The sequence below is a fragment of the Plecotus auritus genome, assembly GCF_963455305.1.
Source record: "Plecotus auritus genome assembly, chromosome: 8".
Classification (NCBI taxonomy): domain Eukaryota; kingdom Metazoa; phylum Chordata; class Mammalia; order Chiroptera; family Vespertilionidae; genus Plecotus; species Plecotus auritus.
In genome coordinates this window covers 150,675,022-150,693,471 of record NC_137782.1, presented here as the reverse complement: position 1 = coordinate 150,693,471, position 18,450 = coordinate 150,675,022, and the positions used below count along the sequence as shown (strand labels likewise).

General features: G+C 39.7%; 1 protein-coding gene across 1 annotated transcript in view; it reads right to left on the bottom strand.

Annotated features, from left to right (window-relative positions):
- The window catches only part of SRBD1 (S1 RNA binding domain 1), a 157,662-nt gene that overhangs the window by 133,780 nt on the left and 5,432 nt on the right, over nucleotides 1-18,450 (bottom strand). The window contains exons 3-7 of the mRNA XM_080685582.1: nucleotides 17,287-17,464; nucleotides 14,066-14,452; nucleotides 6,448-6,614; nucleotides 4,458-4,575; nucleotides 3,264-3,402 (exon numbers count right to left, since the gene is read on the bottom strand). Of these exons, the coding sequence (XP_080541708.1) occupies nucleotides 3,264-3,402; nucleotides 4,458-4,575; nucleotides 6,448-6,614; nucleotides 14,066-14,452; nucleotides 17,287-17,464 (989 nt within the window). The remainder of the gene's footprint in view (nucleotides 1-3,263; nucleotides 3,403-4,457; nucleotides 4,576-6,447; nucleotides 6,615-14,065; nucleotides 14,453-17,286; nucleotides 17,465-18,450) is intronic.

Genomic DNA, 18,450 nt, shown 5'->3' with positions numbered 1-18,450 from the left:
GAGATATGGTTTTCACACCTACCCAGTAGGAACTCAATGAGTGTGAACTAAGGAAACCTTGTAGCACAGGAGATAAAAAATAGAAGGAAAGGAAATCAACCATAAGAGAAAAATTAAAATAAACAATAAACCTTTATGCATCTAACATTCTGAAAGCTTTGGCATTCAGTTTTACTGAGACATATTATGATTGGCCATAGACAATCTCCACTGTGACCAATATTAATACATGGCTATACAGTCTCAGCTACTATTAAATTATTAAATGTTCCGACCCTTTAAAAATCCAACTAAAACTACACATTTAAAAAAAATAAACTTGAATTTTACTCATTTCAACCCATCTCTATACTCAAATAATATTAACTTGCTTCTTGTGATTATTATCCTTTTCAAAACAGATATTGAGATGTGTCATTTGTATATGAACAGATATATATTTTTACAGACACACATACTCAATTTATTAAACTGCAAACTCACATTTGCTGATTTTTTTAAAAAACCGAGATCATGGTATGCTGTGATTCTCTACAGTTTTATACATACTATAGATTCTGTTATCAGATACTGCCCCCTACAGATACTTATGTCTCCTAGCCTAAAATATCAACAGCCAAGATAAACTAGAATGATTGTTGGAATCACCAGAACATCATTCTCCCCATTAAATCCTATCAGCACTCCTGAAAAGGCCACTTATTCAACAAACTTTGATCTAAGGCCCTCATTTTGACAATGAATCCAACACATCTTGAAAATGTCAGTTGTCACTTTCCTTGGGTTTTCCTTAGAAATAGTTCTGCCTTACTCTGTTCCTCTCTCTCTCATGCACACGTACACACAAAAGGACAGGCAGATACATTTCAAAAAAAGACAAACACTTTACTCCTGGAGAGCACAAGTGTAAGAGGAGGACTTCACTTTATTCTTCATGCACGTTGAAACTGTTGAAATTCTTTCCAAAGACTAGATATGACTTTATAATTAAATAAATTTTTAGAAATAGGACAAAGTTTTAAAAGATAACATAGGAGTGCCAAGACCGGTTTGGCTCAGTGGATAGAGCGTCGGCCTGCGGACTCAAGGGTCCCAGGTTCGATTCCGGACAAGGGCATGTACCTTGGTTGCGGGCACATCCCCAGTAGGGGGTGTGCAGGAGGCAGCTGATAGATGTTTCTCTCTCATTGATGTTTCTAACTCTCTATCCCTCTCCCTTCCTCTCTGTAAAAAAAATCAATAAAATATATTAAAAAAAAAAAAAAGATAACATAGGAGAATCTTTATAATGTGAAGAATCCTTATTATCCTTATAACCTTAGGATGTAAAGGGATTATTTTTTTAAAGAAAAAAAGCAATTACTATATCTTAAAAGATCAATAAATTGAAAAAATTTATATATTAACAATAATAAAACTAAGACCTTCTATTTACCAAGATAAAGCATAAAGAAAGTAAAAATAGAAGTTACAAAGTGGGAGAAAAGATCTGCATCCCAGATAACTAAAAAAAGAAACTGATGAACAAAATAGATCCAGAGACATAGAATCATGGAACAGACTGATGAATTTCAGAGGGAAGGTGGGGGTGTGGAGGTGGTGGTGGGGAGAGATTAACCAGCGAACTTATATGCATATATGCATAGCCCATGGACACAGACAATAGTGTGGCTAAGCAGGGGTCCTCAAACTTTTTAAACAGGGGGCCAGTTCACTGTCCCTCAGACCGTTGGAGGGCCGGACTATAGTTTTAAAAAAAACTATGAACAAATTCCTATGCGCGCTGCAGGCCCGGGACAAGTTGGCTGCTAAGCAGGACAGGCAGCGGCACCTGGCGGGCCAGATAAATGTCCTCGGCGGGCCACATGTGGCCCGTGGGCCGTAGTTTGAGGACGCCTGGTGGCTAAGGCTTGGGAGGGGTGGATGTGGGGAGGAGGGGGTCAATGGGAAAAAAACAAAGGAGACATCTACACTAATAAAAGAGAAAGATGCAAATTGACAGTACCTTTGTGACGCCCACTAGCCAATCAGGTGTGGGTATGCAAATTAACCCAACAAAGATGGAAGGTTAATTTGCATACACAGGCACCGAGCAGCAGGGGGCGGGACCCAGGCATTCCTCACCGCCCCAGCCGCTCCAGGCCTCTGGGCAGCATGGGAAGGCAGAAAGGCAGCTCCGAGCCAGAGCTAAGGCAGAAAGGCAGCTCCGGCCAAAGCGAAGGCGGTGCCGGCAGTCAGGGAAAGGAAGGCCCATTCTTGTACGAATCTCCATGCATCAGGCCTCTAGTCTATAATACTTTCAATAATAAAGATAAATTTTAAAAAATAAAAGTACATACAAAAAAAGAGTATCTTAAAATGATTATAAATTAGTAAGAAAAAGAGAAACAGCCCTAGCCAAGTGGCTTAGTTGGCTGGAGCAAAAGGTTGTAGGTTGGATTCCCTTTCAGGACACATACCTAGTTTGCAGGTTCAATTCCTGGTGGGGGTGCATACAGGAGGCAACCAATATATATTTCTCTTTCACATGGATGTTTCTCTCTTTCTCTCTTCCTCTTCTTCTCTCTCTCTCTCTTTCTCTCTCTGTCCCACTTCCTCTCTCTCTAAATAAAAATAAAAAAAATCAATAAACACATTCTTGGATAAGGATAAAAAATGCTGAAGGGTATTCTTTAAGGGAAGAAGAAGAAAAAAGTAAAGATAAAAATTATGAACAACAAAATGACAACAAATACATACCTACCAACAAGTGAATCTAAAAATCAAGTGAATGGAAAATCTGATGAACAAAATGGACTGATGAATATAATAGAATCAGGGACATAGAAACGGAGTGGAATGACAAATCTCAGGGGGAACAAATCTCTTGTGAGGGGTGCGGGAAGAGATTGGACAAAAATCTTACACCTATGGATGAAGACAGTGGCAGGGGGTAAGGGCGTGGGGTGGGGAATCAGGTGGAGGGGAGCTATGGGGGGAGAAAAGAGGAACACCTGTAATAATCTGAACAATAAAGATTTATTTAAAAAAAGAAAAAAGAAAAGCAAAATTAAAAAATGGACAAAAGTCTAGAACAGATACTTCATCAAAAAAGAAAAGCTGAATGGCTAAGCAAGAAGTGTATTGGGATTTATTTGTTAAGAATTCCTTATTCTTTATATGCTATGTTTTTTGTACAGTCATTATTACTTAAACCAACTTTTTAATATACGTTTTCAAATTTAAAAAGAAACAGGGCTGATCTCTTTAAGTAAAGCAGGTACCTTTTACACTGGGTTGAATGTAAGACAGCAGATTGAGCATCCCTGGATTCTCAAGCAGTGTCCTGGCTGCTTCCTCTAATCCCAACTGCCTTGCTCTCTGGGCTTTGGTGCCTTTGCTCCCAGTTTTATATGGAGCTGACTAGAAAAAAAAATTCAGAAAGCATACCACATCATTCAGTTTTAAAAAGCGAGTTAAAATTAGGACACAAAATTAGAGGACATGGTGAGAATGCTAAAGTCATCCTATGTCAACCCTTTCATCTTCCTTCAGAGACTAATTAATATTAATTAGATAATACTGGCTACATGAAGACAGTTGTTCTTTATTTGACTCTATACACTTTTATGTATGCTTAAAATTAGTTTGTTTAGATTCACTCATTTTAAAAACTCAGTGCCTGAACTGCAAGAACTGTAATGTCCTCTCAACTCCAGCAAGCTCCTCTAAAAGCTGTCAACATTCAATGCTTCTACTTCATAACCCACAGTCACTCCTCAACCCGCCATTACCACTTCTCTTTCCATACAGTATGCTCAAAGTGATATCAGAAAGATCCATAAGGATCCCCTAATTACCAAATATACCTTTTTCCCTCCGTATCTTGCCAAATCTCTCTGCTACACTTAACCAGTTAACTGCCACGATATTTTGAATTTAATTAAAAAGGTCTGCCGCTTGCGTACAAATGGTTAATTATTTTACCTCCTTCTGAAACTGTTTTTCCTAGTCTTCCACAGGATCATCATCTGATTCTCCTCATACTTCACTACTCTTTCCATGTCTCCTTCTTAAGCTCTCCCTTCCACCACCCAGGCCTCAGTGGTCCACCCCGACCTGCCTTCCTCACCAACTCCCCTTGAGTGAAATCTTCTATTCTCATGGTTTTAAATACCAAATACTTGCTGAAGACACTCACAACTAGGCCTTCATCTCAGGATTCTCCTTAAGCTTCACACTACTATAATCTCATCTCCTTTTCCCTATGTGACTGAGAATTCCTTAAAGCCAAGCACTATGTATTCTTCATCTTTGTAAACACAAGTGCCTAGCACAAATATGCATCTGATAGTTATTTAACAAAGAATAAATCTTTTGTTGAGTTAAGTAATGATGACTGATGACTTTAGCTTTTTATATAGACCTAAATCATAATATAATCAGGTTTTCATTAAAAGATAAAAAGGGCTCCTTACCACGTGTTCTAGTTCTTCAAAAGTTTTACAGTTTAACAAAGCGCTTAACAAGCATTCAGACATCTTTCCCTCCTTCTTAATTTTCTGGATTGTACCACGAACCTTCTTAGCAACAGCCCTGAAAATAAAAACTTTTGTAATATATAAGACCTATAGGTTAAAACTTTCTCTTTGAAGCTATCTCCAACTTACATAAATGTTGCAGGTAAAGTAAAAAGTACTTTTCCCCCCTCTGAACCATTTGAGAATAAGTTGTCATCACATTCAAGTAGTTTATGTGCATTTCTAGAACAAGAATCTCCTCCTACATAATATAAGCATCAAAATCCATTAATTACTATTGATGTTACTTAGACACCAACTTATGGGTGAAAGGTGTACTCATTGCTATTGGGTATCACTGCTCAAGACGAGTACACCTGACACTTATAATTGATTTCTAAATACTGTTTTCCACTACAAAGAACTGGAATTTCAGAGAGAAGCTGATCCCAGAAATCAATGTACAGGGATCAATGCACAGGTGGGGGGGGGGGGGCCCCTAAGGGCAAAGCACTGTTGTTCTACCACTTTATAATAATTTTTCACTGTGAATATACAATCCTACTGTTACTTTCATCCTATTTCATTACCTATTCCTATTTACATGATCTGCCTAATAATGCTATTGCTAAAATGATGGGCAAAAGGCAGGGAGATAATACAAATTAATAAAAATGATAAAAAATAAAATTAAATCTAATTATGGAAAGAAAAAAAAAGGCAGTAGATTTCAAATTAAAGATGAAGTATATGCAGTCCTTAGATTATATTCTATATGCCTTTTACAGTCCTGGTAGCCTGGGGGCTGGAGCCTACCAGAGTCATTTTGACAATAGACCAATGTCCTATTGACCATCATAGAAGGAAAAGAGGCATATTTAGAGAAAATACAGAAAGCTTTTCTTTACTCATATTCTTTAATTTACTTTTTAATAGTGACTCCCTCAGTTGGCTGGCTAAGTGATTTTTGCCTCTCAAGTAATCAGGATCAAGCTTATTAATGAGCTTTATTCAATAACGTACAATAACTCTCCACATACTAACATTTTAATTCTCCTGGCATTAAAAACTTCAACAAAAGAGGTGGAAAGGTTAGTGAGTTGCAAGTTCCCCCAAAATCACAGGAAGCTTATTAGATTTGTTGTACAAATAACCCTTAATACTTTCAGAATGGCTTAATGGTAGTATATCAAATTTTAATCAAATTCTTTTTGTAGACTTGAAGAACATATGCTAACAACATGGCACCTGGCATGTAGAAGACATGAAATAAATGCATGAATGATGAAGAGTGTTTTCATAAACTTTACTGAATAATACAAAGTCTTACAGTCTTCTTTATAGCTTCTACATGTGTATTCCTGAGTTATTACAATAAGTCCATAGGCATAATATTTTTAAAGTGTACTTTCCATTCTATAACTGTGCAAAACTTACAATTCCGATATAAAATTACCATCCCCTCTAAAAAAAATAGAAAAAGAAAATATGCATATTTCCTACCAAACTCTATACTGCCAAAGAACTTTCCACTGAGGGTCTTTATAGTATTAAGAGGGAAGTTTTGTACAAGCTGTTGAAGATTTAGACAAAATTTTATTTTCCTGAGTTTCCTGCTGGCAGTCCTAATTTTGCCATTATGCAGTACACAATCATTTCTATGAAAGATGACAGTCAAACTCTTAGGCACACACTTTCATCGAAAACCACCTTTTTGATACATGCCCAAGCTATGCATAAACACACCAGCAGAGGGACTCTGTACAGCCCTAAGTAAGTAAACTAGAACTGACTTACTCTGTCAGAATAGACTATAACCAGGTAATAATAATGATGCAAAACAAAACACTGAAACTGTTGAAATATATTGTCATTCACTTCCTCACCGTTTCTCCTCACATGCCCTCTTTCCCCTCACCCTAGGCTTATCTCTTCCCAGGTTTCTTACCTTAACTCCTCTAGTGTTTGTTGCACTTCTCTCAAGTAATCAGCATCAAGGTTATTAATGAGTTCTTTTCGATATCGTACAATGAAGGGAATTGTATTATCATCATTAAAGAGACGAATGATGTTGCCACAAACCCAAGGTTCAATATTAGTTCTCTCAGATAAAACCTGTAAATTAAGTGTACTTAGTGATTTAGAATCCTAAATATTAAAAATCTATATTATAATATGTAATTTAAAATACAGCATCAAATAATGTTCTCCGATTGCTTAGAAATTACTTGCTATGGTTTAAATTTTTTTCATTAAAAAAAATATGTATATACATAAGTATATAATTTGACAATCATAAAATAGTCATTTCACTAATTTAATAAAATGCAATTGAAACCAGTCTGTATCATTTATATTCTATAAGGCTCAATGAGATATGATTGGTCACAAAGATCAAAGAGTTGGTAATTCACTGTATTGGCGTAAGTGACAAGAAAAGGAACTTTGAATCACTGCTAGTGAGAAAGTACAATGGTATAACCTCTCAGAGAAGAGCAATTTGACAACATCTATCAATATTTATAATACATAAATGCTTTAATGCATTAATCCCACTCCTAAAAATTTATCCTGATATATTTATTCCTCTTGAAAAGGACATTTATATAGAGATTTTGGGGAAAGAATTGTTTCAAGCAGAGTAAAGTTTGACAAAACCTAATTCTGCAATGGGGAACTGGTAAGTAAATTATGATATGCCCACAGAGTAGGATGCCATACAACTACTCCTATATGGACTGATTTGGAATGATTAACAAGAAGTGGAAACATGGCTTACTTTCAGGAAAGGTAACTGGTTGGATGAGAGCTAGAATAGAAATATCTGTATCTTTGCATTTTGTATCATACACATATAGCACTCCAAATTCAAAGTAATTAAGTTTTAAAAACACACTCAAGTCTACATGTAAAAGTTTCAGCACAATGTACATGTAAGCAGAATAGTTTAGAGAAGTCAGCCTAGAGAAGAAAAAGAATGAAATGCAATTTCAGTAACTCTTCTCAAAACCTAGGCAGATTTGTTCAAAGTAAAATATAAAAGGCCTTAAGTTTTATTAGTATTTTAATCTTGATGCACAAGATCTGCCAAAAAAATGAAAGAACAGAAAAATCATTAAAGAAGTATCATAATCAACTAGCTAATAAAATCGAGTCAATATATAAAATAGACTGAATTTCAAAACTGGAGATGAAATAAATGACTAAACTCCAGAGACTATTAAGACTAATTGTATCTCGCCCTAACCGGTTTGGCTCAGTGGATAGAGCATTGGCCTGCGGACTGAAGGGCCCCAGGTTCGATTCCAGTCAAGGGCATGTACCTTGGTTGCGGGCACATCCCCAGTAGGGGGTGTGCAGGAGGCAGCTGATCGATGTCTCTCTCTCATCGATGTTTTTGACTCGCTATCCTCTCCCTTCCTCTCTGTAAAAAATCAATAAAATATATTTAAAAAAAAAAAAAGACTAATTGTATCTTGGTCCAGCCATCAAGAAGCTCAAGATCTGGGCTAGAACTCTGGACCGAGATATTTTTCCTCTGGAGAAAAACGATTTATACATATAGAACCTTGAAGCTGAGGATGACAGTGCAAAGAAAACCGTGAAGAGAGTATTTCAGTGTACTTTCCTGTTACACAGGTCAATAAATAAAACTTACCTGTTATACTGGTACAGGTCAATAAATCTTCTTTATTGCTTAAGCTAGTTCAACTGGGTTTTTCTCTTATTGCAACCAAAAGACCTCTAATCAATGTCCTCAATGTCACAGTGTGTTCTCTATCGCAGCCATCTATTCCATCACCAAAGAAGCAAACTAAACTTCTGAAATGCCTGTTCCTTCCCCTGGAACTCCCTTTCTGCAAGTATATTTTGTCTGAGCCAGAGATCAGGTTTTTATGTTCTTTAGACCTTCCATCCAACCTCTCTACATTACTAATGACTATATTTCTAAAACAAAGATATAGTAAGTCCTTTATTTTTAAGTTTTCTTCTTCTGATCATAACCTTCAATGACTCTTATCTATCTACTGGTAAAAGTCCAACCACTACAGCATAGTTTTAAAATTCCTTCCCAAAGCTTGGCCCCAAACTTCGCTGTCCTCAAGGAGTTAGCAATCTAGAGGTGAAGATAAAACGTTAATGCAACCCTGGCCGGTGTGGCTCAGTTGTTTGAGCATAGTCCCAAGCGCCGAAAGATCGCCAATTCAATTCCCAGTCAGGGCACATACACTGGCTGTGGGTTTACATGTATTAAGAGTGTGTATGCTGCCTGGCTGGCATGGCTCAGTGGTTGTGCATCGACCTAGGAAACAGGAGGTCATGGTTGGATTTCCGGTCAGAGCACATGCCTGGGTTATGGGCTCGATTCCCAGTAGGGGTTGTGCAGGAGGCAGCTGATCAATGATCCTCTCTCATCATTGATGTTTCTATCTCTCTCTACCTCTCCCTTCCTCTCTGAAATCAATTTTTTTTTTAATTTTTAAAGAATGTATATGCTGCAACTTATGGCAAATTTGTTCCTTGAAATTAAGAATAATAAAGCTACATATAAGCAATCAGCACTTTTGAGCCTCCAAATCATCCAATTTTTTCTCTTAATTTAGTTAAACATTCATATTATGTGCCAATAATCACACCAAGCCAGTGATAATCAAAATATAAAAAACCAAGTCCCTCTTCCCAACAAGCTCACAAGCTAATGAAAGGAGCAGAAATAGAATGTTAGGGAACCAGCTAGAATTGTAAGAAATATTAACCATGCTCTGTTAACTATGATTGTTTTATTCTTATTAAAGACAGCACATTCTAACCTGGCTGGCAGTCGCACTGGGGACCTGTGAACTGACCTGGAGATGCATTTGGAGCTGCCCATTATCATGGAAAGATTAACAACTTTGTTGCAGAACCAGAGCCAGAAGTCAGAATCACCAGCCCTTTGAAGATCCCCAGCCCTTTTTGCATACCTGCAGGCCTTTGCAAATCTCCAGTTTGCTTACCTGTTAACTGCCCATTTGTCCTACCCTTTGGCTATTTCCCCATGTAACTCCAGCCCTTGCATATCACTAAGTTCTTGGAAGATTCCCAGTCCTTTTGCATATTGTAAACTGCCCATTTGCCCTTCTGCCTCCTTTCCTTTGTACTTTTATCTACATAAGAAGCTAGCTTATGGTGGACTGGAGAGAGCAGATTTTTGTGGATGACCTGCTGCTTCTCATACTGCCTGCAATATTGGAATAAATGCTCATATATGAGTCAACCCTGTCTCTGCTTAATTGGCTTGAATAGTGACAGGCAGCACGGACCCACTGTTTGTCCGGTTACACTAACAGCAGACAGGGTAGCAGCTAAACTACAGTGTGATTTGTACTCTGACAGAAGCATATACTGATTGTTTTAAGAGCATAGGGAAGGTAGAAACCTCTAAAGTATGGAAAAGCAACAAGAAAATGAGGCAGCCAAATGGGGGCAGGAATTCCAGGATGAGAGACTAGCATATCAAAAGGCACTGATGAGAAACCTGGGCACATTTTTTAAGTTGCTATACGTCCAGCAATGCTAAAATGTACAAGTGGTGGCGATCTTGAGGTGAAAAAATGAAAAGGTGAATGGTGAATTCTGTAAAGAGTTTGAACTTTAGCCTATGGCCACTATTAAGCCACTCAATGACTGACCTGCTCATTACTTGGTTTCAGCTGTTGAATCAATAGCCTGTAACCCCTCCGAGTCAATGAGATTTGTGGACTAGAGCAGTGGTTCACAATGTGTGATCCCAAAGTAGAAGCACATGCATCATCTGGGAACTTCTTAGAAATGAAAATTATTGAGCCCCACTCCAGATCGACTGATTCAGAAACTCTGGATCCATCTATATTTTAGGAAAAATGAGGCTAACAACAAAGAAATGTTTAAGAGTTAAAAGTAGAGAGCAAGCCTTAAGGATGGGTAGGAGTAAGGCAGAGAACTACTGTAGTTTCTTACTTTTAAACCATTCATACTTTTATTACTTTAATAATTTGTATAGTTAACTGGTAGATAAGAATGAGAGTTAAGTAAAAAAGAAGGCAGTCTTGAGATTTTTTTCCCCTGTAAGATTTAAATAGAGAGGTACTTTTTGTGAAGTGTTTTAAACTAACACCTATATTGTTACAGAAAACCGGAGAAGAACCAAGCAACACTTAGAGAGATGGAGTTACATTTATTATTACGCGTGGGCCCAGAGGAAAATGTCTCTCAAATTCTGGACCCCAACATGGAGGAACTTTCCCTGTTTATATGTTTTTACCTTCTTTGTCTCCCAAATATGGGGTGTTTCCGGCCCCCTTTGCAAGTTCTTAAAGAGCCCCTATGTGCTGGGGACTTGAGACCTCAACCAAAGAGCTGGCCTGGTGCCAGCACTGATAACTTCATCCGGGGAAGGTTTAATGGCCTCTCTGAAGTGGGAGTAGTCTTATTTTCCTTATTATTTAAGCAGACAAGCATTTACAGAAGCCAAATAGCAGGGTTAAAATTTCAAACAGCAGTTTTTATATAAGATGGATGCTTCATTATAAGACTTATTATATTCTAAACTAGCACCTATATAGGGTTTGTTATATTCTAAACACTTTTACATATTCAATATGAAGTCATTTAAACTATATAAGCGGTACTATTACTATTCTTATTTTATAAATACAAAAATTGAGGCCCAAGGAAGTTAATTGCCTAGTCCTCCAAGCTACTAGTATAGTACCCTTTCAAAAATTTGATTGTGTACAAAGCAAGATGATTTTCTTTTCAGGCAAAAACACAAATTAATCAATTGCCTTTACTTCTCTTCCTGAATCCTACTGCAGTGAAGTAAGACATGGTGCCTTCATACTGCCCCTGTAGTGCCTAAAACCTTTAACAAAATGGCATCCTCCCAGTGTCCAGAGATTTACTCCTTCAAGTCTATAGTCTCATTGCTTCAGTTTAAAAAATAAATAAAATCTAGGCATCAGTTAATAAACTAGAGCCTTAATCAGCCTTAGGCAGCATCTACAATTTAAAAGAATACTGAAATTAAATGACACTCTAATGAGTAGAATTGATAATGTTCTATTCAACATCATTCCAAAAACCAGCAATTAAATACATTCCTTCTGAAAGCTGTTAATTCCTGCTATTCTTTTTACCCTTATGTATTCATTTTATTGGATCACTTATCAGACAGAGAAAGTTTTCTTAAAGACTGCAAAAGGAAAAACTAATCTATGCTGTTAGAGATCAGAGTGGTTACAGGAGAGGGCATTGGGGATTAGAAAAGGTTATGAAGGGAGATTCCAGGGTGCTGTTAATGTTCTGTTTATTGATCTGGAAGCTGGATATATGATGACACTTTTGAACATTCATAAACTGTATACATTAACTACAATTTTCTGTATGTATACTTCAAAATTGTTTTTTAAAACTACCAGCTATATATTAGTAACAAAAACTTTGTTTTACTTAATTCATCCTGGAATAAACAGTTTGACCTAATGAGTGATGCTGTGCTTACATGCAGAACTGCAGAGAGAAAGCCAACTCAGCTCACCTCCTTCCTGTCCCACTTCTTTCCCCAATTTTGTCATCCCACAGCCTTCTTCACCCATATAATCACACATCCGCTGTTGCAAGAAAGGGGTAAATAGCTAATGAAGAGGTTTTGCTTGCTCTTCCTTCTTAATTTACAAACTTTGCAAAAATATTACATATGGCTGCTCCACTCCCCTACCCCTACACCCTCAAAAGAAAGAGACATATAATATCAATCACCACTTTGAAGCATTTGATTTTCTCAGAAACTGCTTGCAGCTAGTCACCTCTTCAAATTCTTATAATGCTCAGGGTATTCACAACATATTTGCATAATAATATAATGTACTTTGACAAAAACTAGTTTCTGGTGGCAACCCCACATTTGCAGCTTGGGGGACAGGCCTGAAAAGGAGCAGGTTCTCTGGCTCAGTGATCTCTAATCCCTGATTAGTAAATAGACACTATGTTTATATGTGAAGCCTATAAATAAGTCAAGTACAGGCAATGCAGTTTTCCCTCCCCAAACAAAACAGTGATGTTCCTGAGAGAACAGTGAACTTTTCAGATTTGGGAAACATGCCTTGAAGATGGGGTGGGGGGGGGAGGATCAGGTGTTATGGTCGTCAGGGTTCATGGAGATTATCACACAAAATGAAGGGAATAAAAATGCCATTTCTCACATGTTCAATCTATAATAATAAAAGCATCATATGCTAATTAGACCAGACGGATGAAGCCAGGGCTGCGAGGAAGCCCGGGTCCCAGGTGCCAGAGGGAAGCCGGTGCCGGCAGCTGGGGGAAGGAAGGCCTACTCTTGCACGAATTTAATGCATTGGGCCTCTAGTTAGTAATAATTAATAATTTCTATACAAGTAATTTCCACTGACCACTCCTAACTAACTAGGTACTTTTCAGGATTTCCCCAGAGACCTTGGACGTACATTTTGCTTTATAGCAGGTAATACGCAGATTATAGGCATTTAATTGTTCCAGGCCTTCCCAACCAACATGGCATCACTGACTCTCATTCTTCTCAGTCGCCATTTCCCCAACACTTGACCCTGTTCTCAATCAATTTTGAAAGCAGGAATGCAGTGCTATGGTGAAATTATTTTCTCTCCCACAAAACTGGGGAGTTTCTCCTGTTTATGGGGGAATAAAAAGGCATAGGAAAGGAAAACCACACATACCACAAGAATTGTCTGTAAAAGTTAATTCAAGGTTAGACAAAGATGACTACATCTGGTTAAATTTTTTTAAACCCCAAAATGTAAATCACACCTAAAGTTTCCCAGACTGAGTAGTAGTAGGATCCAGCAGAGGTCCTGGCTCTAGAGCAGCAATGCACAGCCGGGAAAGGAGTGCACATCAGAATCCCAGGACAGACAACAGGGAAGGAGGTCACCCCCAAGGTACCCTGAGGGGCAATGCTATTATTATGTGAAATGTTCTCAGACTGTGTTGGGGCAAACAAAAAGGTTGAGAATCACTGTTTAAGGTCAGTTCTTCTCTACCATCCCCAAAGCAGCAAAAGAAACTGGGATAAATCCGACTTCCCCTGAATTATGGTACCACAAGTTGGAATTCAAACAGAATTTTCCTTTTGAAACTGCTAGGTCTTGGTCATAGTATATTACAACATTACACTGCATTAAATAGATGTACGACGGCCAATGACCCAATCACTTGCACGGCTTTATAGAGAAATACAGTCCAAATTCAAAGCAAAAACTTAACAATGAACCTTTAAGGGCCCAATCTGTTAGTATACTCTCTATATAGCAAATGTTCACTAGAGACATCCCTTGCCTGAGGTCACAGCTCTTAGCTAAAGAGCTGACGACAACAAGCTATGATACAACGCAGCATACCCAGGAAAAGAACCAGTGACCAAAGCCTCCTGAAATTACTGACAAACCAAAACGAGAAAACACCCAACCCTTCCCTTGGCCACTGACACTCTTATGCTAGTCAAAAGGAAAGGAATCAACTGAACTAAAATAGAAAAAAAAGGCTGCACATACCTGTACTATGTCCCAGTTCATTTCCGCCTCCTCTATAACATTGCTGGCATTAGCTGGAAACCTGACAGGCTGGCCCTGAGGACATGATTCAGTCTTTATTTTCTTTAAAGGGGACTGACCAGATATACAGTCATCTTCATCCTCTTCCTTCTTGCATGCCCCTTCCCACAGGGTACTTGTGGATGGTGTCTCTGTACTGTTACTCTCACTCTTGAAGTTGCTGGCTTTGTTGGTTTCTTCATCAACTTTCAGCTTTTTGGTTCTTGGAGCCGAAGGTGACTGAGCTGAATTTTTCCGTTTTGTCTTTGCTGTTTTCATAGTCTGTATAGTATCCAATTTATTTTTTCTGTCTTCCAAATCAACATCAGCAATAAGCACAGAACTATTCTATCAAATCACAAAGAAAACACACGATAATTAGAAGATAAAAACCAATTACTATGAAATATTACTCAGCAATGAAAAGGAACAAATTATTCACACAATAACTTGGAAGAATCTCAACATTATGTTGGGGGGGGCAATCTCAAAAAGTTAGACACTATCTATACTAATAATAGAGAAATATGCAAATTATCCGTTACAACGTCACGTCACAACCAGATCAGCAGGCTGCGTCCCTGCCCTCTGCTCAGGCAGCTGCAAGGCCCAGGGTAGGATAGGATACGATAGGAGGGCATAAGAAAGGAGAGGGAGAGGAAGGCAGGCCTGCATGCAGACAGGCCGAGAAGAGAAACAGAAATACAGAGAGGGAATAAGAAAAAGATGCAGGAATGGAAAAGGGAAGGAATCGCGGGGCTCCACGCAGGAAGGGGTGGCAACAGTGCGGGGGGGAGGAAGGGGGAGAGAGCAGGTGCACCTAGAGAGGGGCTGGGCAGAAGCCCTGCCCAGATGGAGAAGGGCGGTGCCCCCCCCCACCCCCCACCCCCCGCGCAGGCTGTTGGCGGGGAGGCACCCACGGGTCCAGGACGGAGTGGTGGACGGTCTGAGGCCTTCTGGGCAGAGGCGCTCCTGCTTCATGGCAGCAGCAGCATCTGAGCCGCGCAGGCCTCAGCCACCCTCACTGGGCCGGGTGTCCCGGGCAGGGAATGGGAGCAGGATGGCGGCAGGGAGGCCGGGGAAGGGGAGGCAGCAAACACTGGCTGGGGCTGAGCCCTGGGCTAGGGGTTAACGCCCCCCCGAACGGAAGCTTTAAGAAGGGAGGGAGGAAAGGAGGGAAGAACTTTATAAAGGAGTCAGTAGAGAGCAGAGTTAAAGAAGGAAAGAGGATGTATGAGTGAACTGTAGGAGCTATAATGAAAATCAAGTATAGTTGTGTACTGGGGACAGATTTTAAAAGTAGGAGTCAGAAAAGAAAAAAGATAAATGATAGTGAATAATTAGGCAGGTAGATAGATATTAAAACAGTGGAAGTAAGAAGAATGTATGGGAAAGGTAAGATGAGAGAGAAAGAGGGAGGGAAGAACATTTTTAAAGGGGAGCCAGTAGAGCTTAAAAGGAATGGGAAGAAGGAAGAAATGGGGGAGGGAGCAAAGCAGGTCCCAGGGAGGAAGTAAAGAAAAAAATTAAGGAGGGAAGGAAGGAAAAGGGGAGGGGGGGCAGGAGTAAAGATAAAGGACAGAAGGAATGTGGGGAGGGAGGGAGGGTAGGAGAAAGATGGCAAAAAGGATGATGGAACGGAAGTAGGAAATAAGGAGGAAAGGAAAGTTTATAAAAGATGAGTCAGTAGGAAAAAGTGTTACATAAAGGAGAGAGAAAAGTTGTGTGAGAGGAAGAAGCCAATAAGGAAGTCAAATACAATTGTGTGTGAAGGGGATAACATTAAAATAAAAGTTAATTGGGGTGAACAGGCCGGCAGGGGAGGGCAGTTAGGGGTGACCAGGCCAGCAGGGGAGGGCAGTTAGGGGGATCAAGCAGGCAGGTGAGCGGTTAGGAGCCAGAGGTCGGGCTGAGGGACCCCCCCACTCCTGTGCATGAATTTCATGCACCGGGCCTCTAGTATGATTATATTTATATAACATTCTTAAACAAACTAGTGGTTGCCAGAAGTCAGAAATTGGGGGCAGGGAGGAGATGAAGGAAAGGAAGGGTGGGAAGAAGCTGGGTGTGGCTATAAATGAGCAACACTAGGTCTTTGTGGTGATGGAACCACAAGGATCTGTGTAGTGGATACACACACCTACACATGATTAAACTTCACAGAACTAAATATACACATACTCGCACACATAAATGAATACAAAGAAAACTGGGGAAGTCTAAATAAGTTGAGTGGGTTTTATAACCGTCAAATCCTCATTGTAATATTTTCCTAGATGTTACCATTGGGGAAAACTGGATGAAGGGCACATATTATCTCTGTATATTTTTTACAACTGTATGTGAAATTATCTAGAAATAAAAAGGTTAATTTAAAAAATGACTAAAGGATACATCAACAAAGACAGAAAAACCAAGATTTAAAATTTGCAATAAAAAATCAACCATTTCCTCGGATAGCTGGTCCCCTGCCGTCCCCGCCAGCGGGCCATCGCACCCAACCGCCATGCCGCTGTGGCATGGCGTGCTCCGCCGCGCATGTCAGGACTGGGGTCCGGTGCAGAGAGCCCTTCGTCCTGGGAAATGGGGTGCAGCCGGAAAGGGGGCCGCCCCCACGCCCTTCACGCAACGCACGTTCGTGGGGAACCTGGCGCTAAACCATTCGTAGACAACCTGCTTCTGGGTCGGGGTTTCATATGTAGCAGAGCAGCTCCCTCGTTGTGATCTATTGAAAGTCAGCCCTCGACACAAGGGTTTGTCTCGCTCTCACAGGCATCGCTTCCTTCCCAAGGGGGACAGACGCCCGCCTGCCGCAGTGGCGGCACAGCGTCCGAGGGATAGAAGGTGGGGACCAAGGGGGAGGGTGAAAAAAATCAACCATTTAGAGAGAAAAGAGTAACACACACTGATAAAAGGCAACAGGCTACACCTGCCACCAATTTATGCAGATGAATACAGGACAGAAGAAAGTGTGACAGCAGGGTAGTGTCAGGAGTTTGCAAAGCAGTCCACACACGTCCAGAGACAACTTGATGCACAGCCCCCACCATATATGTGCCCAAGTGATAGCTCAGGTGTGAAGGAATGAGACCTGGCACTCATTTGGGGACTAAATAAGGAGATAGTAACATCACCAGTTAGGAAAGCACTGCAGTGGCCCTGTGTCCAGCTAACAGACCTACCAGCTCCTTAACAACCACGCCTGCCGAGCCATCACTGGTCGTTAGGGTATTCTTCTTCCCCCGGGGCACCCTCTTCCGTTTGGATTCCTTGCAAACAGGTTGTTTAGGGTTTCTGGGGACTTTCTTTTGGGGCTCCCAGGCACTATCTTCCTTGTCATCTTCTTCAGAGGCAGATGATCTAGGAGTAAATTGACAGAAAAGTTGCAGGAAAAATGAAGCCAAATGTCAAAGTAAAAAAAAAAAAAAAAATTCCACAAAAAGACAAACATACATCTTAAAAAAAGAATAAGGTATGTGGTGTTTAATATAAAATAAAGTGATATGAGCACCAGCTATGAACAGATATTACTAAAAATTGAAACAAGAGTTAATCAGAGACCAATGTAAAAATAGCCCCCGAAATGCTGTAAATCACAGGTCTCTTTAGTCACCTCTCACCTAACAGACAACTATATACACACATACAATCAAGACACAGGAAGTCATTTATTACAGTCAGCAATGTACTGGAGCATGTCACACCATAGTCACTGTGAGGTTTTCCATTTTAACAGTGAAAAGCACTTAAATAATTGCCTAAGTATTAACTGTATTCATTTAAATTGTATTAGGTTATTCAAACCATATAAGGAGTGGGAAATGACTCTAGGAAGCACACTCAATTACATAAAAAGCCACTACCAAGACCCTTCCAACTATTTTGTTTTTGTTGTGATTTTTTTGTTTGTTTGTTTTTTGTTGTTTTGTTTTTTGCACTCCCAGACCTTCCAGAGTGGGAAGCAATAAGATGTGTCTTTTTTTTTTTCTTAATTGATTTCAGAGAGAAAAGGAGGAGAGAGAAAGAGAAACATCAATGGTGACAGACTCATTGATTGGCTGCCTCCTGCACACCCCACACTGGGGATCGAGCCCACAACCCCGGCATGTGCCCTGACCAGAAATCGAACCATGACCTCCTGGTTCATAGGTTAATGCTCAACCACTGATCTATGCTGGCAGAGCTCCAACTATTTTTACTTAATCCTTTTTTTCCTTTCACAGAATGGATTTGTTTCCTGATGAAAAGGGATCAGGTGCAGCTATAGAACATTTCTAACAACTCAAGAATCAAACTCATAGCAACAGCAGAGCAAAAGCAGCATGTGAACTTTGGTAAAGGAGCAC